Genomic DNA, 26,783 nt, shown 5'->3' with positions numbered 1-26,783 from the left:
GATAATGAAGCACAAATGGACCAACCGGTGCTGCTGCTTCTCTTTCTGATGTTCAGCACAGCTGTGCTATTGGTGATAAATGTGGTTTTTATTCCCCTATGGCCTTTTTTGTTGTGCAATAAGCAGCAAAACCACATAAGGCTAATAACACATAACACTGGTGGGAAGCTAGAACAGTTTTGTATGTATATATTACATATAAACACAACTGTTAAACTCACTGTTTGCCCATTGCCAGCCAGAAGCAGATCCCTCTGAGCTTGGTTCTGCTCAAGGTTTCTTCCTGTTAGTCAGGGAGTTTTTCCTTGCCACTTGGCTTGCTCTGATGGGGTTTTAGGCATGGGCTCTTGTAAAGCTGCTTTGTGGCAATCTAGCATTGTAAAAAGCACTATACAAATAAAATTGAATTGAATTGAATTTTGTGAAGACTAAACAATCTCATCAGGTGTTCAAATACCCCTGCCTGAGGAAAGATGAAATCTTGAGCATGCTGTATTCAGCATTACATACTGCAGTTCTTACTCTGCTGTAATTGTTCTGCCTACTGCATTTCACCTACTTTCATCCTGTTAATTTGGCATAGTTGCTCTGGAAATTTAAGAGCTGAAATTTAAGAACTTACAATTCCAGATTTCAATACATCAGTACATTATGCAATATACAATGCAATTTAACCCCCTTGTAGTTCATACAATATATCGTATGTGCTTGTTTTTTATTTGTCGTTCTGCAGTGGCATTTGTTCACTCTGTGACGTCTGATTCTGGTGGAGTGCTTTCATGGCCATGTTGAGTCTCAATTACGGTCTCCACCTCTCTTGGCAAAGCTCTCTCCTTTGACTCCTGTGAGCCCCACTGCTTTACAAACGCAGTTTTCAGAGGTGTGGGGTTACAATGGGCCTGAAAGTCTCTGGCTGATTAAGTGAGACCATAGCATATTAGTTGTCTTCTTGAATCCTGACTCTCCCGTTCTTCAGGAGTCAGGGTTTCCCCAAACCTCTCTCTTTCTTTGTTTTGGTCTCTCACAATCCTCGCACAGAGTCCTTGCTCTTTGTTTGGACAGCCCCAGGTTTGGCTCTAGCAATGGGGAGATGAGAACGTGGACATGTGTAGCTGTGGTGACTACTCGCAAGCGCTTCACAGTTCTGTATCGCCCCCCTGAGTTTCACAGAGGTGGTCTCGCGGGCAAGGGAGGGGCCGTGGTGGTGTGACCCTCCGGGCGGGGCCTGCTCTCCCAGCACGTGGCGTTGCCGTCGGTGATGCAGTACAGTGGCCAGAGCACAATGCCGGTCAGCATGACTGCCAGCACCGCCATCAGCAGCAGCCGCTTCCAGTCCATCAGCCGGCCCAGGACCCCCGTCCTGCGGGCTGGGCCCAGGGACAGGGGCCTGTCCTGCTTGGAGCTGCCGATGTCGATGCAGATGCAGGTGGTGGAGTCGCTGGCGTCCAGCGGGGTGGAGTAGCAGAGCTTCTTTCCCTCCAGCCACACCCGCTCCTCCTGCCGCTGGTGCGCGGGCAGCTGGCTCAGCACCTCCCGGCTGGTGGTGAGGGCGGGCGTGCCGTTCTGCGGGATGGAGGTCAGGTGCCGGCACAGGGGGCACGGGATCTGCCCATCCTCGTCCTCCACCGAGAGCACCATGACGCGCGACAGGCACTCCAGGCAGAAGGTGTGCGTGCACTCCAGCATCTTGGGAGTCTTGAAGACATTGTCGTAGGTGTTGTAGCAGATGGAGCACTCTGGCCTGTCCCTGGCCTTCTCCGGGTCCTCCTCCGATGGCACCACCTTTGTGTGCCACACCTGTGGCGCCTGCATCATTTCCTCTGCCTCCTCCTCTTCTTCTTCTTTGTCTTCTTTTTCCTGCTTTCCTCCTTTCTTTCCCTGTGGGTCTGCAGTCTGGAACACAATTGTACAGAAGCATGAGTCACTGTAGAGAAATGTTGTCCATCATGCTATTGTGTTCGCTCCTTAAAGAGAGTTAAACAAAGTTAAACTAAAGTGGCCCTTTAGCCACTGCCAATGGAACACTGTTTGTCTCAGAAACCAGAAAAGTAAACTGGAGAAAAACGGTTGAATTGAATCTGAGCCTCATTACTGTTTGTTGTTCATCACATACTTAGAGCCCAAAAATGTTCTTCATAATTAATTCTGGGGTCACAGTGACAATTGGCTAGCACAATTCCCAAACCGCTGACCTGACAAATTCATTCAGTACATGACATATACTGTACAGTGACGCATGGGCATCATCACTATTCTATTTGAAGATTTTGGGTTATTACATGTTTGTGACTCAGCGTTTTGAGTCCCGCGTCATTCCCCTGCCCTCCTCTCACCTTGCAGTGACCCGCTGCAGAATTGTGTGAATAACGGTTATTTTAGACAGAGGAGGCTGTGTGCCGTGCTGCAGGCCCACTCGACAGACACAGACCGCTTTGTTATTCGTCCTCTTAGACCGTGTCCTTCAGAGAGAATCCAGACTCGGAGGTTGCTAAGCTACTGTAACAATCCACATATCCACAGTTCTATCTGATATGACTGTCACTACACTTAAGATTATGACGAGGAATGTTATAGCTTGATCATATTTGCTGTAAGTCTCTTTCTATTTTGTCTCCCCAAATCAAAAGAGCAAATAGTATTGCTTAAGTTATCACTGTCCCACGCATATCCAGTCAGGTAGCAGTGTAGCAGTTCATACATTCCTCTGATTAGCATGTCTGCAGCTAGGAAATATTTTTTTATACCTCAGGCCTACATGGAACTACAGGAACTGCCTCTTTTTTTTTAGTTTTTATTCTTTGTCAATCTCAGAGAGACCACCGGGTAAAATGTAGAGAAAATGAAAATGAGTGCGTAAAATAAATTATCATCCTATTCCTATCCCACTGCCTGCTGAGCATTGTATAACACCTTCACTACTGTGTTATAACACCTTGCTGTATCATTTATAATAATTCCTGCAAGGCAGTGGTTGCAAGTTTATTCTGAAATTCTGTTTAAAAAAACAAAATTAGGGATGGGAATGGGGTATTAAACATGTATTATCAGCAGAAACCATCACCATTTTGATTTGAGAAGCACATTTTGTTCAAATTCATGTGAAATTACAAGTGTACAGTTAATTTGCCGTGCAGTCATAAACAAATATTGGATAAGCACTTAGATTAATTAATTTGCTAATGGACAATGTGCTTTCTGTCTGTAAAACCTGAGTTACGCAGTGATCTAGTGATAATTATTATTATATGCTCTCTTGTTTCAATTATTTCCTGTATCATTCTATTGGAATCACCTTTCTATGTTGAACTTTGTTCATTTTCACTGAAATTTTAATACATTGATGTTCATTTTTGTCTTTCAGTGAGATATACTACTGAGATATACTTCTATAGTGAGAAAATCTAACGTCTAAATGAACCTATGTTCACCAACAGCTAGCATCGTTAGCATAAATGGACAAAAGCAATGGGAGCCTATGTATGCACGACTGGTTGAAATCGCAGTAGCTTCCAATCTGGCGATTCAGCCATGGCGTTTCTGGAAATCCATTCTAACAATGCTCACCGTTAGCTGACTCACATACACTCCAAATCTGCTTTGGGAATGTTGAACATTGTACTGTAAGGAATAAAAAAAGAATAATATTTACATAGATTTTGGGAGAAGTATCGCTTTAAAGGTGCCCAGAGCCTCTCCTGCTGCTCTGCGGCACAATGCGGCTGGTTGTTCTCATGTTTAGCGCTTTGTGCTTGGCATTCCTGGAGTGCCAGTGTGTGCCTGGGAGACCTGGGGCCCCAGCACGGGGAAGGAGGACTGGCTGTCGGGTCAGGGAGCCCTAAAGCACTAGTGCTGCAGTATTTCCAACAGTCACAAGGGCAACATGTCAGATGTGGTCCGAGGAGATGTTTTCTACAACGCTATGCCATCAGGGCTACTTACACTAGACTTACACCAAGGGAAAAAGAACATACCTTGTCAACGTTCATAAAGGTTTGTGCATTACAGTGATATTTTTGTAGCCTGAGAGACTACAGTAATAATTCCAGAAGTAGATTATTGGACTGTATTGAACATTTGGAGGTTAGCCCTGTAATACGCTTAGTTAGCACATAAAAAACACTCAACAAAAGGGTCTTGGAGGTGATTGAAATATAAAGGCACTTGGTTCCACTGCTCCACCATAGATGGTGATCTGATCACCCTCTGCTGAATGAGATGGGAGCTTTCCTTGCTCTTCCATGCCCAGAAAATGCAGCAAAACTGTTCCCTCAGCGTAGCTGTGGTCTCTGGCAGCACGATAACTGTGATCTCAGAAATAAAGGTATGAAAAGTGCCTAAAAATGTACAGATGGGGTGGTACCCTATATGTACATAAAATTGTACCCCTAGCCAGCAATATATAATTCATTTTTTGCTTGGAAAACATACTCATTTGTAGCCAAAGGGAGCAATTACTGTACTTTCAGGGTACATTTGGGAAATTTGATTGAAGAACAAAAATGTACATCCACTGTTACTTCATTTCCTAGAGCATGTTACACTGAGGTGATGTACAGAGCGGGGCACGGATTGAAGATGCCAAAGATATCGCACGTAAAGCTGAAGCCACAGTGCAGGGTCTGACACCATCAGTGGCATCACTTCCTCTACTGGCACTAAAGACTAGTGGAACAGACCGGTGTACAAAACAGGAAGTAGCTGTTTTCAGCAGGAGAACAAAGAGCCATGTGATACCAGCACTGCTACAGTATCTCAGTTCAGCTCTGCCATTCAGCTCTGTCCCTTCAACCCTTCTTTTTGTGGGGGAGTAGGGGGGAGGGGGGGGGGGGTGTTTGTTTTCTGGAAAATTAAGTTGTAAAGCTAGCAGGTAGCTCATGCACCTATAGAGTCCCCTCTGTTCACATGTGCATTCCAATCAGCGGTTAGGACCTTCCTTACAGTCACTGGCCCAGTTTCATGGATTAAGCTTAGTTCTGGACTAAATAGAATCTCCGTTCAGAAGTGAATTTAGCCTGGGGCTTGATCTGTGTCTGAGAAACTGGCCCTTAAACTTTCAGCTCCGGTCAGAGTCCATTGGAGGGATATATGAAGCACCAGGAAAACAGGTAGATTATTAGCCCCATTCACATTTATTGTTTTCTGGCAGTCCCAGTAAGAGTGAACTCAGCCATTTGACCTCTTTATCAGGAGTTAATTCTTTATCAGAATTAACCTATTTTTCAAACCAATTCATAATGATACACTGAAGTTTGACCTGTTGCTATCTACATTATCTATTGGTGTATTTCATGGGTTGCAGTGCCATTCCCTTAGGCCACATTTACTTTGTTATTGTTGCACAAATATTGTTCCAAACAATATAACAATGATCAAATTTTGTATAATGTAAATACAAATATCAATTTGCAATGTTATACAGTCAATTTCTTACAATATTAATTCCAATATTTGCTGATATTTCCTGATCCTATTTTCTGGCAAATAATGTATTTTCAGAGATTCAATTATTAATGTTTTAAGAACATAATATATATAATTAAATAATGAAATGGAATTACCTTTCTTTAACATTTTCATTTGTGTATATACATTTTCAGACATGTGCATGTGCATATATGTGTGTGTGTTTCTGCCTGTCTGTCTGTCTGTCTATGTCTAGCCTATAGGTAATCAACTTTGATTTAGCCTTACATACTGTCTTCCATTACGGAAACATGTGCAGGAATTGAACGAGATTGGAGTGAAACCAGGTAGACAATTCAATAACTTCTGAAACTAATCTCCTGTCACCCTAACAGAACTGTGACAGTTGATAATCCTACCTTTTGTCTTAAAAGGTGTTCTTCAGTAAGTCCTGGGTCCTGCTCCCTCTCTCAGAGGTGAAAATCTCTGTGGGTATCTCCAGTTGTGCTGAAACAGTCCCCCACACAGGTCCTGCCCCTCGTTCCTTTGTTTCAGCCCCTGAGGCTGTGTTTTGGTGGCAAGCAATGGGGCCTGGGTGTGGTGCCAACCGTCCTGCTCGCTCTAAAAGCTGAAGTCCCCTTTTCACCTGCCAGACAACACACCGGCTTTTCAGCCCTCTGTATGCAAATGAGCTCGCAGGCAGGGAACGCTGGAGTGTAGTGAAGGGGGGATGACAGAGGGAGGGGACATGAGAAAGGTAGAGGCAGGAGGAGAATTCATGGTACACACACACACACACACACTCAGGTATGAGCATACTCATGTTTAGACTTGGCAATGTGTTGTTTGTAAATCTGATATAAAAAACAATGTGTTTTTTTCCCAAATGAGTCTGGGAGAGGCTGTAGGTTAGTCGCTTATGTGTTTTCCTAACTTCCTTTTGTATGTACATATGTGCATGTGTTTTAATATGGGGGTACACACTATATTCATATCAAAACAATCAAAATACCTGTGATACTATAGCTACAAAATGTTTGGTAGATGTAAGTTGATTACTAACTGACCATTTTTCAGTTACATGCCACATAGAGGTACGTAATGTGTGTGTGCTCAGCCTGGTTGCCATTTGTATTTTGAAATGAGTGATTCCGAAACAAAACCAAAAAAAGAAATGAAAAATGTCATTAAAAAATCAAGTGAAAAGATGTATTGTTGCACTCTCCAGATTGATCACAATCAACAATCAATGTAAATACACCTAAACAAAACCAGGGAGACCTTTTACACTTGTCTTGACCCAACTGCAGTGTCGATATGTTGACCATTTGCACCCCCTTGGCACAATAACTCCCCCACTTTCCATTGTATTAGACCAAAACAACCTGTTGCTCTACATTTGTTCAGCTAAACAATATTTTATTATGAGGAAGGAGTGCAAAGATTGGAGCATCACCTCTGCTATAGGTTCAACAATGAGTCATCGAAATTCTTCAGTTAGCGTTGGAGTGGGCTTTGTCTGTTAGAGGCTTTTTGTTGGGGTTGTGGCGATTTCTTACTGCAACCTGGCCTACTGATAGTTGCTGCTATGCAGCGCATGTTATCTGGTTACTGAATAACCAAGATTGCACTGCCATATCAACAAAGATATTTGTCAGGAATTTGAGGGGTAGATTTAAACAGGGCCAAACTTCCTTTTCCAGCTTGTATTGGAATATGTGGGTCAGGCCATAAGTGGCCCACATTTAATTGTCTTTTATTTTTAAGAGAGGTGTAGTAAGTGGTAGATAAACGGTAACAAAAAATAAAGGGTGGCTATGGAAATGGCAGCACGTGACCCCTGACCATAGCTATGCATCCATATCTGTAATTAGGGACAACAAAACAGCAATCTTTGTTTACCTGCCCACTAACCACACCTGGAAGTGATGAAGCTATATGTGACGGGAAAAGGCACTTTCCACATTTCCTTGACTCTGTTTTGTGCATATACGTTTATGTTTATTTAATATTACAATGATGACATATTTATGACTTTTCAATATAACTGAAATTAATTTGTTTGTAAGTGTTCCTGGTTCCTAAGAACCCCTTGTCATTGATAGAGTATGCTAGGTGCTGTTGAAGGTAGTGGAAAAAAAGGAAATAAGGATTTATGAAATAGGAAAATCATTATCTAATGGCCTGAGTGTCTAACAGTGGGAACTATGTAACAGTGCCTGGCCTCGGGTTGCCAGGTTGAGATTTATGTGGCATTACATGTCTGTATGTGTCCTGATGATCATCACAGTGGACAATGGAAGAACTTGGGCCATACCTGTTGAGACCCTTTAAGAGGTTCAAAAAACGCAGAACAGTGACATAACAAAATAATAAGTGCATTGCTTACAACAGTGGTTATGACATTCGAGTGGTCTGTGTAACAATCTTTTGGGTGGCCCTCCTCTAACAGTCCTTGGCATACAGTAAAGGATTGGTTACCAGCATTCCACCCTTGCCAAAATATGGGACATGACCTGTAATGTTGAGGATGTAATTATGGACTTGGGGGCAGCAGCTTGGGAGAGTGGTGAGTTTTATTCTGGTTATTCAGCTAATTATTTACATTACATTACATTACATTATTGGCATTTGGCAGACGCTCTTATCCAGAGCGACGTACAACAAAGTGCATACCCATAACCAGGAATAAGTTCGCTGAAAGACCCTAGAGGGAAGTACAATTTCAACTGCTACCTGTACAACAAATTTTTAAAAAAAAATTTTGAACAAAGAAACAAACAACAGAGCAAAAGTGACCAAAGTTCACTATCCAAACACTGCTTACCTAGCTAACTAACAATAAACAATATAACGATAAACAAAGCAAGTCACAGAGACAACAATTAAGGTTCACAGGGAGGTATGGGGAGAGGTGCTGCTTGAAGAGGTGTTTCTTCAGCTTGCGCTTCCTATTTTTGGTTTCTTTTGCAAACTTTGTTTATTCTCAACATTGTTTATATCAAAGCTGTTGTCTTCCCCACATCATGACTCATTCCCCTTTAATCCTCACCATTTGGCATCAGGGGTAATGGGAGCCTAATGAGACTTAATAACATACTGTATGCTAACCCTGGTTTCATACTCCAATTGTCTTGGGTTCAACTGTAGTTGCACGAACAAGGTGAAAATTGGTGGAATACAGCTTCCTAAAGGTAAAATGCTTTATTTTTCAACTCTGAGATGAAATAACCAGACAAACTAAGTCTTGATTACAGTCAGATAATAACTTAATGTGCTGAATTGATTATAACAGATTATTAGTTTTTTTAAGATTCAGAGAAGTTTTGAAGTCTACCAATAGGGGCATAGTATCGAAATGTAAGGTATATCTGGGTCACAGGCAACTGGGGTAGACAACGGGATTTTGGCAGAGATACTGGGACTTTTACAAGGGTCTGCTATTATTTTCTGTGGTAAGACAGGTCAAAGTAATGTTTTCCGACATTATCAGTTGGCTGAGGAGCAGTCACGTTTGCAGCTACGCTCCACCCTCTGTTTGTGCCGTTTGCACAGGTTTTGTCACAGAGTGCCCGTTTCCTCTCGGACCTGAGAGACTCATGCAGAGTGGTGGATAGCACAACCAAGCTGGTGAATATAGAATGGTGCTCTAATGACTGAAATGACACTATCACTGGGCCGTATACAGTGCCTTCAGGAAGTATTAACACACCATACATTTTACCGTTTTACACTATTTCACCTTAATGCATTAAAATGGGGCAGCCTGTAGCGTAGTGGCTAAGGGACATGACTGGAAGGTTGGTGGTTCAAGCTGCGGTGTAGCCACAATAAGATCCACACAGCTGTAGGACTCCTGAAGAAGGCCCTTAACCCTGCATTGCATCAGGGGGTATTGTGATCTGTCTGTCAGTCGCTTTGGATTAAAGCTTCACAAATGACAAATTATTAGCATTAAATACCCCTTCACTTTTGAGATTGTTACGTCATAAAAAATCCCTTCCAAAATATATTTTAATTTGACTTTGCAGCACAACAAAATTAGATTTAGTCAGTGGACAGTGAAAACTTTCTGAAGTAGTAGAATAAATGTTTTTGGGTTTTGTTTTTGAGGTCATGTTCATGTGCACTATCCAATGACATGTCTTTATTTGATATTGAAAACATTCTGGAGATTGCCCAGAAGTACTTAAATTGGCTGACCAGCTTCAGTGGATCAGTTCAACAATTTTACTTATCCAATCCCTTGCAAGCAAATGTCAAAAGCATACCTAAAAAATATACAGTAAGTACAGTACAATAGTGGAACAAGGAAGTTGCTTAAAACATTCTGTGAAACTATTTATGTTCATTTCTGTTCCTTGGTGGAATTACATATCTAAGATAAGATTTGCTGTAAGATATATTGTAAATCCATCTGCCCTGTTAATCAGTCAGTCCATATTGTCTTAATCTATATTGTCCTCCTCTGTGTTGTAGTCAGGTAACCCATAAGAGTATATTCTATAGTTGGTTACTACCATTATTAGTGCAAGATCTGGTGATTGAGGACTTTTAATTTCTGGCATATTTATATTTTCTTTCATAATTGTGGGCACTGGCAGGTTAGAATCAACTGGTTCCTTCTGCAAAAAGAGATTGTGACCAATGCAATATTGTGCAATTGTTTTGTATTTTATATGTGTATTATATGTTCTATAATTGTACAGCTGCACAATGTTGTTTTGTGAGATAATAGCTGTAAATATGTACATTTTTGTGAGTGTGCAACTATAGTGTTTGGATGCACACAATCAGGATATAATGGATACTGGTGTTTTTCTAAGACATTTAATGTGCTGTAGTGCTGCAGATTTAGGCAATGACTAATTGTGGTGGATTTTCTGTTACTCCCATCTGTTCTAGGATGTGCTGACTTGGTTGATTGGCTATAAACATGAGCATGAGGCATGTGGAAAGAAGTCTGAAAAGGTACAGGAGTGTATAATGAGGAACTGAAAAACATATTTCATACCTGGCTGTGCAATTGTTCAATGAAATGGGCAGGTTCTTGTGTATTGTGTTGGATATTTCCATATTTATGCCATCATTTTGACAGTGTGGTTCTCAAAGCTCAGATGGGTGAATGGACACTATAGCATAGCGCAACTATGTTTTTGGAAGTTTTCCTTTTTTCTTTTTTTTTTCATTGGTCTGGGGGAGACAGAGTTTCTAGGTAACAAGTGCTAATGTGTTCTAGTTTTCTTTTGTTGCCTAATAAATGAGTCAGGTTGGATTTCAACAGAGCAGATTTAGCCAGTTAACACCTCAAAGGAGGTGGTTTAACTAGTCTGACTGCCATTTTGTGTCTGATTCAGTTGTTTGGCCCATGCAACACAGAAAACCTTTGACGTGTTAATTTGCACATTTCAAGATCACATGTAGAATCTGTTGTTAATGTGCATTATAACCAGTATGCTTCAATCACGGAAAGAATAAGGGCCTACTGTCACAACACATCAGTGCAGACCTGGCAGGCTTACACAACAGATTAACACAACACAATGTAAGGTTACTTCAAAGCTGCCATATAAATGAGTCTTTTATATTTTATATTCTGACAAGAAAATGTACAGATAATTGAAACAAAAAAACTCGCAATTTGATTGGAATTTTTATGAATAGGTAATTAAAGATTTTTAAGGTTTGGAGCACCAGCGTGTACTATCTAACAGGGAGCATGATACGTCTCCCCTACGGAACAGGAGGGCTACCGGAAACCCTCCAGTACCTAGAAGCAGAGCTAAACAACAGGTAGTAGCTGGGTGGTGGAGGGTAAGCGTAAGTTGTGCAGAAGCAAGCGAGCAAGCGAGCAAACAGGCAGCAGAGGAACCAAGCTGCATAGGGATGGTCTGACTGTTGGTTTAAGAAGAGCGCTCCAGGATGGTGTGTGCATGTGATTAGATGAGTATAAGTACTGTGAATGTGATTAGTTGATTAGACTATGTGTGTGTGTGTGTGTGTGTGTGTGTGTGTATGTCAGGCTATGAGTGCGTGTGTATGTGATTACTGAAGCCGACTATTGGAGTTCCCTGACCAAATTTGCTCTGTGTATAGATGTATGTAAAATGAACATGTTCCATGCTCATTCTTGATACGAGGTAAGTACCGTGCATCATCTGTTTGGTGAGTAAAATACTTTAAAATAATGCTGTACATCTCCTACTGTACAAATTGGGAAACAGCTCTACTATATACTCTATGATATACTATATTATACTATTATTACTGTTACTATTACACAACTTTTGCTTGTGTTCTGTCTCCAGTATGACAGTTCAAAAGAAGGAAGTTACTGATGCCTTGGAAACCGATATTTGTGGACTCCCTCCCCTGTCCCATTATTGAAGTAGACAAACAGAACAGCTTCATCTCCGCCCTCCTCCACTCCCCTGGCAGAGTGTACAACAATGTACGTTTCAGCGAAAGTCTTTTCACAGTTCTGGGTGACTTCATCATGCCCACATACTGTGAAAGCCCACCCAACAAAAGCTTGCACTATCCAGACCCAGAAAGCGGAAATGGCAGGGAACTTGAATTCCCCAAATTATGCTAAATATTTGCCACATTGGTTTGTTGTTATTATCATGCCTAGCATCCTACCCGGATTGAAATGTCCGTTTGTTTATGTGGCTCACATCCTACAAGCACATTTGTTTAAAACGGGGAAGCGGGTTTATATATTTGTTTGTACATAAAACCGACATGACTCAAAGAAAGCACGGCAGCCACCATCAATCAGTACATGAACATGCATGGATGATTTTATTCAACCAAATTACATATTTATTACCAATAAATGTGTTACAAATTTTACAGTAGAAAATAATTGTTTTTCAATGTGAACATTGAACATTTGAAAATTATAACGCACATAATATGAAACGGCATCTACGCTAGGCTATGTTTAACTAATGTTTCTGAATAAGCATATGTGAGAACTGACAATATCCTAGAACATAAACTGTTACAGTACAAGGTGTTCAGATCGGACAGTTCAGGATTCTGGGATTACAGTAAATAGGCCTAGTTATGTTTGTACAGATTTTTACTTTTATCCAATCTTCCTGGTTACACATTAATTAGTGTCACGAGGCAAACAGCTACATAATGTTTACAGGCTTTTATTGTGAATTCTGCTGGATTGGCTAGCCGTTATATTACCTACTTCCAAAAGAAAAGGGACCTGACACATTGCAGCATTAGAGACTTCTACACTGCAATGAGCAAAAATACAGTCATGTATGGTGCAGTTTGAATATTACTAAAACTGGAAAGAAACAGTATATTAAATATATTAATTCAAAGGCAAGCAGTCCTTGTGCTGTAGTCCTCCCTGACTACTCCCACACTTTGTGGGCTGTGTGAGCGAGTTCAAAATGAGCACAGTACGGTACAGTATGTGCCCCTGTCCTCTTACAAGACAGCAGCATCCTCTCTCTTTTCACATAACAATATCCTTCTCATGTGGCCATATCATTATATCATATTCTCCTGTGGCCATTTCATCATATCATATAATTGTCTTTTATACAGGCATACTGCATTCTCCATTCAACCCTATACAAGGTTGTTATGAACAAAAGATGGCCCTCACTCTTCATATATATATATATATATATATATATATATATATATATATATATATATACATACAGTATATGGGATTCAAATGTGAGTGGCTATTGTTTATGTTTTTAATGTATGTATTTTGTGAAACCAAAAAACATATTTCCCCCTAGTCAGCACAATAAAGTCTAATTCATGAGCTGAGGGGAAATACAAACCCACTTTCCAAAGGTCTGTGACCTGCTTTCTGTAAGCAACCTTTTTCAGACTACTGGTGCATAAACAGCCGAATAGAGAATAGAATGTTGCAATGTCGCCACATAGACCGGCAATGATTGTCTCACAATTGTTGGCAGTTTATCGTGAAGCCAGTGATTTTCCCAAAGTCTGGGACTGGTGAGAGGAGCCATATCCTTGTTAGATTAGAGTTAGTTTGACTTGGCTCACCTGTGGATGATCAGCCACAGGCCTTAACAGCCTGACTGTCAGCTGCTCACTTGGCTTAGTGTGACAATGCTGAAAGTTAATCCTACACCAGATTCAACTCTGGCACGAGGGTCTGCTGCTGTTTTCTTTTTTCTTTTTTTTTTGTTCTGTCACTTGATTTATTGAAGCCATTGCCTCGACAGGACAACTCGCCAGGCTAGGTGTTAATCAACAAGGGTAACACTGGGTTCTTAAGGACACTAAAGACCAGAAGATACCATGGTCTCAAAGCCAGCCTGAGATATGTGTAGAATAAAATGTAAAAATGAAAAAAACAAGTGCTTGTGCACGGCAACTAATGTGCATATAACGGGTACAGTGTTTAATGTGACTAGAGTGAATGTTACTCTAAAGCCGTGGTCTTCATTCCTGGTCCTGGAGTACCACAGGCTCTGATGCTTTTTCTTTTCACCTTAATCGGCAAGCAATTCAAACTGAAGACATCAGGTGAGGTAAGTTCACTGTGTAATCGACTGCTTTAATTGCAGCTCTCCATGACCAGGAAAGATTAGTGCTCTAAAGTGTATTTAGTGTGTGTATTTCAGACCACGCTATAAGCCACTTTACATTACATTACATTACATTATTAGCATTTGGCAGACGCTCTTATCCAGAGTGACATACAGTTGATTAGCAGGAGACATCCTCCCCTGGAGCAATGCAGGGTTAAGGGCCTTGCTCAAGGGCCCAACGGCTGTGCGGATCTTATTGTGGCTACACCAGGATTAGAACCACCGACCTTGTGTGTCCCAGTCATATACCCTAACCACTACGCTACAGGCCGTCCTTGTGATCATACCTCCCAACAGTGACCTTACCTCCAAACTCTAATTTTCAATCCTTTCAGTTTTTTTTTGTTCTGCCACTTGATTTATTGAAGCCGTTGCTTTGACAGGACCACAACTCACAAGGCTAGGTGTAAATCAATCAAATGGTTTTCCAAGAGTGACTACAATTTAACTTCTTTCTCAGCATGACTAATATGAGCTTGTTTTGAACACAGCTTTGAGTTTTATCATGTTCTCTTATGTTCTAATTGAACAAGGCCTTATTTATGTTTATTTTTTCTCACTGGTTTTCAACACTAATACGTAAAGTGTAAGAACATCATGATGACTAGTGGAGAATTTCAAATCAGTTTCCTCCAAGTCATTGTGAGTCCTGACTAAGCTTCAAGGCGGAGCACTGTTTAATGAGGAGCACAAGCCCTTCAGCGAAACTGCTGAAATGTGGCGGTCATGCCCAGATTGAGTTGATTTATAACTATGCCTGTGATTTGTGACCTGAAAATGTCGATACGGTATTCAGATTTACTTTATTCAATGTTTGAGTTACAACATATGGCGCTGGTGTTTGGAGATTGGCATTAACAGAAATCATTTAAATATACCACCCAAATTCCCATACTAAATACTGTGGGTATTACATTCACCTATATTTCCTATAGTTAATAGGGTAGCAACTAATGTCTATATTCTTATGGAAGAAAGATCTCTGGTTTGAGTTTTGATGTTTGAATATGATTAAATCATGAGCACTAGCAAAGAAGGTATGCTAGAAGTATTACAGAACAATAAGCAATAAGGAAGAATATTTTTCCAGCTCCACCTCCTCAGTACACATGTATGACACAGCAAAGACTTCACTTATAAATAGTTAATCTTGGTTATAGATTCATAGAAATATTGGTGTTTGGTGGCCATCTGTGTTAATCTGATGCCAGAAGTATGGAAACAAGGATCGAAATTTAATCAGTTTAACAGTCTGTCACACCTTGTCACACCTTGTCAGGGACACGTCAGAGCTGGGAAAACCCGTTACAGATACCGATGACCTCTTAGTTAGGTCAACGTCCACAAGAGCACATTTTCCACACTGCAACACAGGGCTGACTCAAAGCCGCAGTAGTCTCCACATTCCCATCGGCTCACAGCCCCCAAGGCAAGCTTTTACTAGCTGTTGCCCAACCGCCATTTTATCACAACTGGTTTTAAAACAAACGGTCTCTCAGAAAAGGCCCTCAGCACTTGTGTCAAATAAACTAGCGTCGGTTCAGTTGTTCAGTTGAAGCCAGATGACATCACTGCTCTGGAATGCTGGAGGAGTGTACTGCTCTAACCTGAGAAACCTGCTCTGGTAGTTTTGGCCTTTTTGTGTGAACTTAGGGGGGAAATAATATTTTATTCCCCACAATCCCTTGCTTTGATGCCAATTGTTAGGAATTTAATAGCATTTCTTTCCTGTTTATGAAAGAATGGGGGACTTCACGTGTAATGAAATAGCATTAAACAAATATTTAGACAAAGCTTGTGCCCACATGTATAATACGAGTCCAAGCAGCACAGACACACAAAGGAAATGGAGAAGCTTTTTTGTCACAAAGGTTTTGGGAAAGATGCTTTATTTTCTCATCATATTAAGCCATACAACTTAAATCTGGAATCATTACATAGAAAATACAGTCGGTACAAAACAGAAAATACACACATCATCTGTATAAAAACAGTACAATATGTACAGGTTTAAGGTGATTGCTGTACAACAGCCATTATATCACGGGCTTTGAATAAATACTGCACATGACACAAGACCAATTTGCGAACAAGTATTATTTTGTTTCATGTTCGACCTTGAACATCCTCAGAAACTAGGCCTTTCAACTATACAAATAGTATAATGCAGCTCACAAATATTCTGGGACTTGCCCATTGGCACACAATTCTACAGAGTGGTTGCTCACCCACTAACTTCACAGAGTGGTTGCTCACCCACTAACTTCACCCCAACACCAAAAACAAGTACAACATTAGGATAACTGCGCAACATTTACAAAATGAAAAAAAAAAGAAACACCATACTTGTGTAGCTACAACTCAATTGTACAATTTTCAGAAAGAAAAGGTATGCAGGATCCATCCAGCCAGGACACTTGGCACTGCAAATGCAGTCAATATGTGTGTTTTCCCCTCAGACAAATGACAAATGTTCATATATTTGGCAACAACTACAGTACACGCCAGTCATGTCTACAACGATAAAGTGAGATTCCTCAAAATAGAGATATTGAGCACATTTTATGGCATTACAGCTGCTTGTTGAAATAAAAAATGTGCGCCTCAAAGACATTTCATACATTACACATTTCATACATTACACATTTCATAAAACTTGCTGGAAAAAGTAGAGGAAATCCACAATAAGACTTACATTCACTGTGGGTCACAATTTCATAAATGAACTATTGGCAGTCAAGGACAACACGGTGATTTCCCCACTGGTTTTGTTGCTCATCAATGTTAAAATTATTACTTGGGATATTTTGACACAAACATTTGGGAAATTAACTGGTGACTGTGCTAAATGAGATGGAGTCTACAGTCTCCACATGAATTGAGTTTTTTAATTTCACCCTCTCTTATGTGTCCAAGGTTACTAATTTCCCATAGAATATATTACACTCCACGCTAGAGTGCAATGGCATTTGGTTGGAATTTTTTTATTCGAAAGTTGCTATTCTTCATTTTTCTCAATTCCCAAATTGATCTGTTACAAGGCCAATTGTGGGTTGCTGCTAATTTGATCTGGGAAATGCTGTATTTAAGTAAGTGTTAATCTGTATGTACCTATTGCAATGACATTTCACTTCTCAGGGAAAAGCTGACCAAGTGGAGGGCTATTGCTAACTACAAACTACGGTCTCATTTAAAAGCTGCGGCCATTCATGAAGTCTTTAAATATTAGTGCATATTTTCATTAAAATGCTGCAATTTTCCTCTCGATTCTTTTCTCTGTTCAGTGCAATGGGTATGAGCCAACTCTGAAAGTATTAAAATCCAAAACTTTACAGTGTGCTTGACCCCAATCAACCGTGAAGCGACCACAGAATACATGAATGACATTTGGCAGTCTATTCCTAGTCATAGGTTGACAAATTTGTATGTTTCAAAATCGACCGAAAGCTCAGTTTTTTGGTTTTACGCTCCATACAATAACCCACACAATGTACCCACACAAAGTAATAATAAATACATTGAAAATAAATTAATCTCATTAGAAGGTGCTCAAATTCAGTAGTGGCATCCCAAGATTTTAAGAACATTGGCCAGGAGGACTTTCTTGTATTCTTCTCATTTAAGAATTAAGCATTCACCTCCAGAGCTACAAGCCCTCTGTCAGTTCTTATCAAATAATCAGTTGTACCCGAGTACGTGTTTATATCAGAAGAGAAAAGCCACCACTGGTCTTGGCTGACGTCTCAGGTGTGAAGCAGAATGCTAGTCTCTAGCGTATCCACAGGCAGACGCTACAGGCCAGACTGCAGGAGGAATACACACGCTAACGCTTCCCTAACAGTGCCCGAGGCAGGAGGACGTCCCCGGGGGTCCCCGTATCCCAGCATGCCCCTCTGCGGACCCTCACACGTTGCTGACTTTGGTGACGGCCGCGGTGGAGATGGTGGCGGCGGTGGATGCAGCCGTCGCCGACGGCCGCTCTCTTCTGACGTACCTGGTCTTTCTCGCTGCGGACAGAGACAGACGGACACAGAGCGCGAGGCACACTGGAAGTCAGTACACTTAAGTGTTTTTAAGTTCCATTACAAGATCAAATCTCATTTTCTATCTTTATTACAAAATAGTAGCTTCTTTTAAGTTACTTTTAGCTTGACAGGTGAAATATCTTACCCCATTGGAAAATCTTGAAATTTGTAAAACAGTCCCACTTCATTGGTAATCTTAAGCTCTTATTTAGCAAAAAAAAGTAATAGAAATAAGATTTTAAGTCTAAATACAAGATTAAAATGCTTGTAAAAATTTACTTTTTTTTTTGCTGTGTATAATGGTGATACCTAGTTTGCCATTCCCATTTCAAACAGCTTCTGTGCTTTCCTCAACATAAAGTAGACCTTACTGCACATTTACAGCGACTCCACCAACAGTGAGTCCATCTGAAAAGTAAACAGTCCCTGGCTGATGGATGGGTGTGTCATTACTGAACATGGGAAATCAATGGCTAATGTATCCACACAGTGCGGTCTGTTGCCACCACAATATCCCCACATAAGAAACCCAAAATGTGCTAGTGCAGTATGTCACCCAATAAACTATATAGAGCCACACCTTCCAATCCCCACTCCAAAAATCTCTCTTAGAATGGTTGTGTAGGTGATTTATGTAGGACCACATAACATGTCAGAATTTCATATTTGTCTGATACTACAGTTGATTGGACTTAAGATGTTAAAGAAATACAAATAACCAGTAAGGCCTATAAATGTTCTATTCAGTAATACACGAGCCCAGGTACATAAGACAGACAAAAATGCAATTAAACTGTTCAAAGGGCACCTGGTGTGGTTCTATCAAATAATAAAACCCTGGAAATGTTTGATTCTGACTTAAGGGTGCTTCAGCAAGGGCTTGGCACAGGATGTCCAATGAAGAAACACGCGCTCCTTCACAGAGAGCACATGCATTCGAGCCCCTGTGTTGCAGTGAGGGAGAAGCTGCTGTTTCAGACACAGCGCTGGGCTGGGCTGCATCAGAGAGGCCACTGGCTGAGGCTCTCCGTCCTCCCTGGTGGAGCTTCATTCTCAGGCGTATTACATTACCCTGCAGCTGGCAGCCTGACTGCTCCCTGCCCGGGGGGAGACAATGCCAGCCCTGTCCCCATGGCGACACAAAGCCTTCGCCCTCCTGCCTCTGCTGCAACCTACTACTGTCACACTTCGCCATTTTGTCCAACTGACGTGCGTTCAAGATTGCAAACGTTCGCGGTGAACTTCGTTTGCAGCAAACCGATACCTTTGAACGTTTTTAAGTGAACACTTCATTTACTTTGCCACTATCGCATTTTTAATACAAATGGATGCGACTTAGGGAAGTCACACGTCGCCATTTTGTCTACCCGACGTGTGATCAAAATTGGAAACATTCGCGGCAAACTATGTTTCTTCTCAAAAACACGTTTTGAAGCGGAAGAGGGAGCCTTGGTATCCATAATACTCATATCCATTGTTATTATTATTATTCAAAGTTGCATGCAATTCTCTAAAAAATTTCACTTAACAGTGACATTTTTAGCAGCCCCCCAACATACTGTATACACCCCCGCCACTCCAAAATAAAGTTCAGTATCCTTCTTTACCTGAGGATGTAGGTGTAGGTATCATTACAGCCTGGAGAGAGAATGAGAAAAACAAATCATCAATCACACATGCGGACAGCAAATCCAACATCTATTAGAACTGATGATATTACAATGTGTAAACAGTTACATTACTGTTACCAAGATATGACGAGGAAGGTACTGTAACTAACCACTCTGAATGAAAAACAACTTACTGTCTCGCTGGGCTGGAATATGAAGGCTGTAACACACACACACACACACACACACACACACACACACACAAACACATTATTATATTTACCCGTGTACACATTTCAGAAAAGTCTCTTGATTTCATGATAGAACACAGCTAAATAAAGCAGACATCAGTACATAATGACACGGGGAAATTGGCTCTCTCTGAAAGTCTCTCAATCTACCTCATGCATTGTCCTCAGCCCTGCCACCTCTGGCCTGCTCAGGGAAAACCTTAGATGAGGTCAAAAGAAGACCTTTTCCACCTGCACCGGATTGGACAACCTGTTTTAAACTACTCTGCCTCAGACAGGGCTACAAAAATGTATCTGCACCTTACCACTCTAAAAAATAAATAAACAAAAGTCCCCATGTTTTTATATGAGGCCTCTGTGTGAACATTGCCCATTGTGTATACATACAGTGGGAGCAATAATTATTTGATCCCTTGCTGATTTTGTAGGTTTGCCCACTTACAAAGAATGGAACTGTGTAGAATTTTAGTCATAGGTACATTTTAACATTGAGAGACAGAATATCACAAAATAATCCACAATAACAACATCATATAAATTTTATAAATTTAATATCATATTTTCACATGAAATAAGTATTTGATCCATAGAACAATAGGATTTAATACTTGGTGGAGAAACCTTTGTTGGCAAGCACAGAGGTCAGACGTTTGTTGTAGTTTTTCACCAGGTTTGCACAGATCTTGGGAGGGATTTTGGTCCACTCCTCTTTGCAGATCCTCTTCAAATCCTTAAGATTCCGAGGCTGTCGCTTGGCAACTCGAAGCTTCAGCTCCCTCCACAGATTTTCGATGGGATTTAGGCTAGGCCACTCCAGGTCCTTAATATGCTTCTTTTTGAGCCACTCCTTTGTTGCCTTGGCCGTATGTTTTGGGTCATTGTCATGTTGGAAGACCCATTTTCAGTGCTCTCACTGAGGGAAGGAGGTTGTCGCCCAAAATCTCCTGGTACATGGCCCCATTCATCCTCCCCTCGATACGGTGAAGTCGTCCTGTCCCCTTAGCTGAGAAACACCCCCAAAGTATAAGGTTTCCACCTCCATGCTTCACAGTGGGGATGGTGTTCTTGGGGTTGTACTCAGCATTTCTCTTCCTCCAAACACGGCGAGTCGAGTTGATGCCAAATAGCTCTATTTTGGTCTCATCTGACCACATCACCTTCTCCCAAGCCTCCTCTGCATCATCCAGGTGTTTTTTGGCAAACTTCAGACGGGCCTGTACATGTGCCTTCTTCAGCAGAGGAACCTTGCGCACGCAGCAGGATTTTAATCCTTCACGGTGTAGTGTGTTACTGATGGTTCTCTTCGTGACTGTGGTCCCAACTGCCTTCAGGTCATTAACAAGCTCCTCCTGTGTAGTACTGGGCTAATCCCTGACCTTTCTCATGATCACTGATATCCCACAAGGCGAGATCTTGCGTGGAGCCCCAGACCGAGGGAGATTGGGGGTGACTTTGTGTTTCTTCCATTTTCTAATAATTGCTCCAACAGTTGTTAACTTCTCACCAAGCTGCTTGCTTATTTTCTTGTAGCCCATCCCAGCCTTGTGCAGGTCTACAATTTTGTCCCTGATGTCCTTAGACAGCTCCTTTGTCTTGGCCATGGTGGAAACGTTGGAATCTGATTGATTGTGTGGACAGGTGTCTTTTATACAGCTACATAACGATGTAACGAGTTGACACAGGTGTTTTGGGTAGTGAGTTGAGATTAGGAGTGCTTCTTAATAGAAAACTAACTGGTCTGTGGGTGCCAGAATTATTGCTGATTGGTAGGGGATCAAATACTTATTTCATGCAAAAATACGATAATAAATTAATAAAATTTATATGATGTTGTTATTGTGGATTATTTTGTGATATTCTGTCTCTCAATGTTAAAATGTACCTATGCATAAAATTCTACACAGTTCCATTCTTTGTAAGTGGGCAAACCTACAAAATCAGCAAGGGATCAAATAATTATTGCTCCCACTGTATACTACTGCTTTCTTGTACATTTCTCCATCATAGTACAATATGTACGGTAGTCTCTCCAGAATGACTTGTAGATGACACATGTAGTGACACTGTCAGAATAGCAAAGACTTGCTTTTCTTTACTTTAATTCTCCTGTGAATTGCTTGGTGCCAACTCCTTTGTTAAGGACTGCATTAAATACAGTCTCCATGACACAATACTAATCTGCTTCATTAAAAAGCTGTGCTCAGTACAGTACATGAGTGACATGTAAAATGGTCTACCCTGGGTAAGGGGGTCTGGCGAACACAGCTAAATGAAACCTCTGTGAGAGGCTGGGTGACAGAGGGAAGGCGCTGCTGTACCTTTGTTCCGTCTGTAGAATATTCCGGGCAGACGGTGGGAGCGTTTGAGGTAGAAGAAGGACGCGACAGACAGGATGAGGAAGAGGCTCACCAACAACGTTCCCAGCAGGAGGGAGGCGACCACGCCCGGACCACCTGCTCACAAACAGCCAAAGCGGAAAGTTACCTACTGCGACACACACACGCACCGCACATACCCACACACACACACACACCCACCCACACCGCACGCGCTTCACCTAATGTGTGATTTACAAAACAGATGGTATCCGTTTTTAAACCATTACCACATATTCCTGATACTGGCAATGCATTGTCAGTATCAATTTTAATACATACAAGCAATTCAATAATAGCTCAAGACTTCACTACACCCAAAAGTTGAGAGCTTGCTCAATACCAAGGTAGCTTGTTCAGTTGCTCAGCTGCCAGGCTGTGCATCGGCGGTAACTGAATACATATAGGGGTTGTAGATTAATTTGCAATACTTAAACAACAGAAATAATTTCATTCTACAGCATGCAGGGCATTAATAGGATGTGGCTGTAAACTCTCACCGATTTTCGGCATTCCTGCAGTAAAGGTCACATTAGTCTTCACTGGAACTGCAGAAACAGAGAAACAACATAAACATCTCTCATGTCACAGAGATAAACATCTGTAACTGTTTTTTCTCTGTATCAATGCAACCACAGGAAAGGGGAGACACGCATGTCTTAGTATTTCCTGCTAATGAAACAAATCTACTTCCCCTTTATAATCAGACAATGGTCTTTGTCACAAAAATGACAAAGCCATACAATTTTAGAGAATTAGCACATCTGAAAATGAACAGTGTACCAACAAGCTTCTGTTCCCTTTCTGGGCCCTAGTCCCGGTTTCATGCTCTTGTCACAGTAGGCCTGGGCTGCTCTGGGCAGACTCACTGTAAGTGCAGCTGGAGACGTTGTCCGGGTCCAGGAACTGCGTGTCACAGAGCATACAGACGGCCGTGTCGTTCTCCAGGATGCGCAGGAAGCACCCTGCAGGAACACGTTCCCGGGAAGTTAGCGGGAGAGGACAGGTGAGGAGCACGGGTGAGGACTTTTACATGGCTGAGGCAGAAGCTGTGGATACCTGGCTCACACTGGGTGCTGTTCACACAGGTTCCATTCCCCACCATGCCATTCTCTGCACAGCAGTCACTGGGGCCTGGGAGCAGAGCCTGCGACACACACACACACACACACACACACACACACACACACACACACGGATATGCGCACACGGGTGGGTGGGTGCCCAACACACACACACATGCGCACACACACACACACACACACACACACACAAACAAACAAGCACACATGCACACAAAAGAGGGAAGACTTTAATGGAAGATGTAGGAAATTTTATCGACAGTCAGACGATAAGATTTCCTGAATTACACAATGGGCTTTCCGGTATTTAACTGCAGAGATGTCTAATACAAGTATTGATCTGCATGCAAGACCATTATCTGAGAGTACAATATACAATCTGTTCACACCTTGAACCAAAAGAGCTGACACACTTTATATATGGAGAGTAAGAGTAATAGATGATTCTGGATGTAATTTAATAATTACTATGATGATGGCACTTTCACTGAGACCCAGTGCGGGGGCTAGGGTTGAAACCTTCCGGCTCTATCCACAGCCGTTACAGAAACAGGTCGGCCTACTATTGTTCTTAGCATCCGTGTTAAAATTCCTCACCACAGGTGAAAGCGGGAATGTGGTCGCTCCTGCTTGAACAATGCAGCTTTAGCCCTGTCTCCTTATCCTAACGATTCTTCGCCACACCAGATTTTCCAGATTTGGAACGTGTCTACGCTAGGCCTCTCATCGCTACACCATCCTCCCACAACTTGGGACAGCGCAGAGAAGCGCGCGCTCTCCTCCTGCCAAACCTGCGTTTCCAGCCCCTGCTTCTCTCCGCCCCGCCGTCCTACAGCTGCGCAGCTGACTGCAGCACGTACATGCGCCCGACTGCGCAGAGCTTACGCCCAAAACCTTCCCTCAAGACCAATAAAGGCCTCTGTTCTGTGTGAAAACACACAGGGCTGCATTCTTCAGGAATTCCCCCGCCTTGAACTGGAGAGACCACGCCGTGGTGCCTCAAAGTAAACGGAGATCCTTGTTAAGCGCTTGGCGTGAGCTCAAATCAGTCCTGGGATGTCTGTCATGTGAGAGAAAATTAATGCAATTTAAGGAGATTAAATATCAGGGTCGAGACTGCCCTGACTTTCTCCTTATATCAGCAAGAGGTCACCAATAACAAGTCCTGGAAATGTGCCCATTTCCAAAGGTAGAATTATTTGGCATTGGCAACTCTAACCAAAAAAGTTTGATAAAAATATATTGTAGCAAAAGAACAAATAGCCTAGGTGGCCTTCGAATGCTGTTTTTAATAAGCAGCAACCAAATAAAAGCAACAAAACTATACTCCGAACTGCAGTCGGATGTACTGCTTTGAAAGGGATTATAAATAAAGAGCAGAAACCTGGGTATACGACAGCCACTGTATTTACAACGTATAGCAATCCTATTATAAACAAGGCCAGCGCCTTGCCTTCATATGAAATCATATAAATCTAGTGCAAACCTGAAGGAGTGAACCCTCTGCTGGTGCAGTCCCATCATTACAAGAAACTATTTATTCCTCTCAACTGTAACCAAAACGAAAAATTACAACAAAAATAATAAGTTTTAATAATGTCAAAAAACCAGCTAACTAGTATTAAGACAATAGAAATACTAAAAATATGTGCGTGATGTGGAAATATTGTTCAGAAAGAAACTGAAAAAAAAAACAAAAAACAGTAAACTGGTTACCTTGATTTCTGAAGTTTCACAGAAAACTTGAAGCACTGTTGCTGCGAAGATGATGAAGAATGACAAAGCCATAACCACCCCAACCAGCCCTAGGAGTAATCAACATGTAGTGACACTGTCAGAATAGCACGTAATTTAGAATACTTCACAATGGTGTATGAAAACGTTTTTTTTTTTAAACATCTTGAGGGAACTGTATCCAACATGGATAACAATGGCAATGTCTAGCCTGCCTTGTATTCAATATTTCAGCTAGACGGGTAGCGTGGAAACATTCTTTCAACCAACATACATATGGCCTCCCAATGCAATACAGATAGTAAGCTCACTAATACGCATAGAGTGAGGATGGCAACGTTGCAGTGTTTGACAGTATGTGCTAACTAACGTTAGCTTGCTATCCTTCCATACATGTATCACCTTAGTGTACAAACTATAAGTTCAAAGGCAACAGTCTGGTTACGGTGTGTTCCGGTAAGAATAGCGAAATGGCTAGCTAATTAGCTGGCTGGCTAGCAGGGTAGCGAGTAGAAGTAACGAGTTAGATTACCTGCTTTGATTCGTTCTTTGATTACAAAACATTTGCTGACAGTACAGTGAACGCAAAACTGAGTTTTGTTAAAAAGCGTGTCCGATGTTTAGGGTGTGCATATTTTCAGGTAATGTTACACATAAACTTAATAATTAGCTTGATAAACAAACTGTCAAGCTTATTAACGACATCGTGTAAAACTTAACGCCCATCTAAACGTCAATCAAAAGCTAATTAGCTAGCAAGCTAACAACGAGTGAAAACGTAGCTTAGCTAGCTTGTACACTGGCTAGCTACATACAGCAGCGGTAGCTAGCCAACGTTACCACAACAGCTTAGACCAATGTGCGAATCGTAGCCAGCTCGGCAGGTCAAACAAACGAAATACTGTGGTTTTAATTTCTAAACAACAAAACCGGTAATGACATTTCTCAAGAGAACAATAGATCGGTGTATAGTTATCACGTTTAGTAAATCAAAGACACACACGCCCTACCTTATAAAACCATAAGGAAGTGAACTTCAGGCATCGAACAGTTGACTACCAGCACATTTGCAACAAAAACGCCAGGCCTACGCGGTTGCTAGGATACATTGAGCCCCACTGTAAGGGGGTGTGTACGAGAAGCAAAGCACAGCTATTCCTCCCCGTATGGTTACGGCCAAAGTACGTATTTTCGTATAAAATTACATGGGTTATTTGTCAACTTTTAACTTCGCTTTGTGAAAAATGAATGTACTAACAATATTAGCTTAACAAAACTTTGAATGCAACATATACAGATTAAATGTATTTTTTCATCAAAATTGTTTGCAAACAAACTGGGTAGGATTGGTGTGCTAACTAGTTTGCAGTGGCCTTGAAGGCTACTTGGAATCGTCATTTAAGTGGAAAACTGCTACATCGCTCTTTAATGGTTTTGTGTTACTTGTAGTAAAGTACTTGTTGAACCCACTTGGACCAGATTTGGCGTTGTAGTGGCTTTTGTTGCATTACGCTTCAGATTGAGCCAAATGTAATATGCCCGACTAGAAACATATGAGCAGACTTATTTTTCTTTGGTCCTTTAATTTATGGTTAACTTAATGTATTCTTTTATAAGATCTTGTGGAATTATGGATGCATTAACGTCACAATATTTAATTGTACTTTAGTTAACGTAATAGCCTACTTGATTTGGCG

General features: G+C 41.4%; 2 protein-coding genes across 3 annotated transcripts; both read right to left on the bottom strand.

Moving 5' to 3' along the window:
• Nucleotides 1-483: 483 nt before the first annotated feature.
• Nucleotides 484-5,955, bottom strand: LOC133110618 (RING finger protein 223-like). Its single transcript, XM_061220851.1, has 2 exons — nt 5,823-5,955; nt 484-1,893 (listed from the first exon to the last, which is right to left on the bottom strand). Exon 2 carries the CDS (start codon nt 1,813-1,815, stop codon nt 1,165-1,167), a length of 651 nt encoding a protein of 216 aa, XP_061076835.1. The 5' UTR covers nt 1,816-1,893; nt 5,823-5,955; the 3' UTR covers nt 484-1,164.
• A 9,926-nt stretch (nt 5,956-15,881) lies between these two features.
• Nucleotides 15,882-26,179, bottom strand: c14h1orf159 (chromosome 14 C1orf159 homolog). Of its 2 annotated transcripts, none has more exons than XM_061219807.1 (9): nt 26,097-26,179; nt 25,069-25,157; nt 23,330-23,417; nt 23,140-23,235; nt 22,771-22,818; nt 22,214-22,348; nt 19,839-19,864; nt 19,642-19,672; nt 15,882-18,016 (listed from the first exon to the last, which is right to left on the bottom strand). In XM_061219807.1, the coding sequence occupies exons 2-9, from the start codon at nt 25,138-25,140 to the stop codon at nt 17,913-17,915; spliced, it is 600 nt and encodes a 199-aa protein (XP_061075791.1). In that variant the 5' UTR covers nt 25,141-25,157; nt 26,097-26,179; the 3' UTR covers nt 15,882-17,912. The 2 variants fall into 2 exon arrangements, with proteins under 2 accessions (XP_061075791.1, XP_061075792.1); XM_061219808.1 differs by lacking the exon at nt 26,097-26,179 and adding an exon at nt 25,619-25,976.
• Nucleotides 26,180-26,783: the final 604 nt, after the last annotated feature.

Source organism: Conger conger, chromosome 14 (genome assembly GCF_963514075.1).
Source record: "Conger conger chromosome 14, fConCon1.1, whole genome shotgun sequence".
NCBI lineage: Eukaryota > Metazoa > Chordata > Actinopteri > Anguilliformes > Congridae > Conger > Conger conger.
This window is presented reverse-complemented; position numbering and strand designations above follow the sequence as displayed.

Coding starts and splice junctions, on each gene's coding strand:
- c14h1orf159 (XM_061219807.1), bottom strand. CDS start 25,140: ATGGCTTTGTCATTCTTCATCATCTTCGCAGCAACAGTGCTTCAAGTT. Junction 23,236..23,329: donor CAGCACCCAGTGTGAGCCAG/GTATCCACAGCT, acceptor GTGTTCCTGCAG/GGTGCTTCCTGCGCATCCTG. Junction 22,819..23,139: donor CGTCTCCAGCTGCACTTACA/GTGAGTCTGCCC, acceptor CTGTTTCTGCAG/TTCCAGTGAAGACTAATGTG.
- LOC133110618 (XM_061220851.1), bottom strand. CDS start 1,815: ATGATGCAGGCGCCACAGGTGTGGCACACAAAGGTGGTGCCATCGGAG.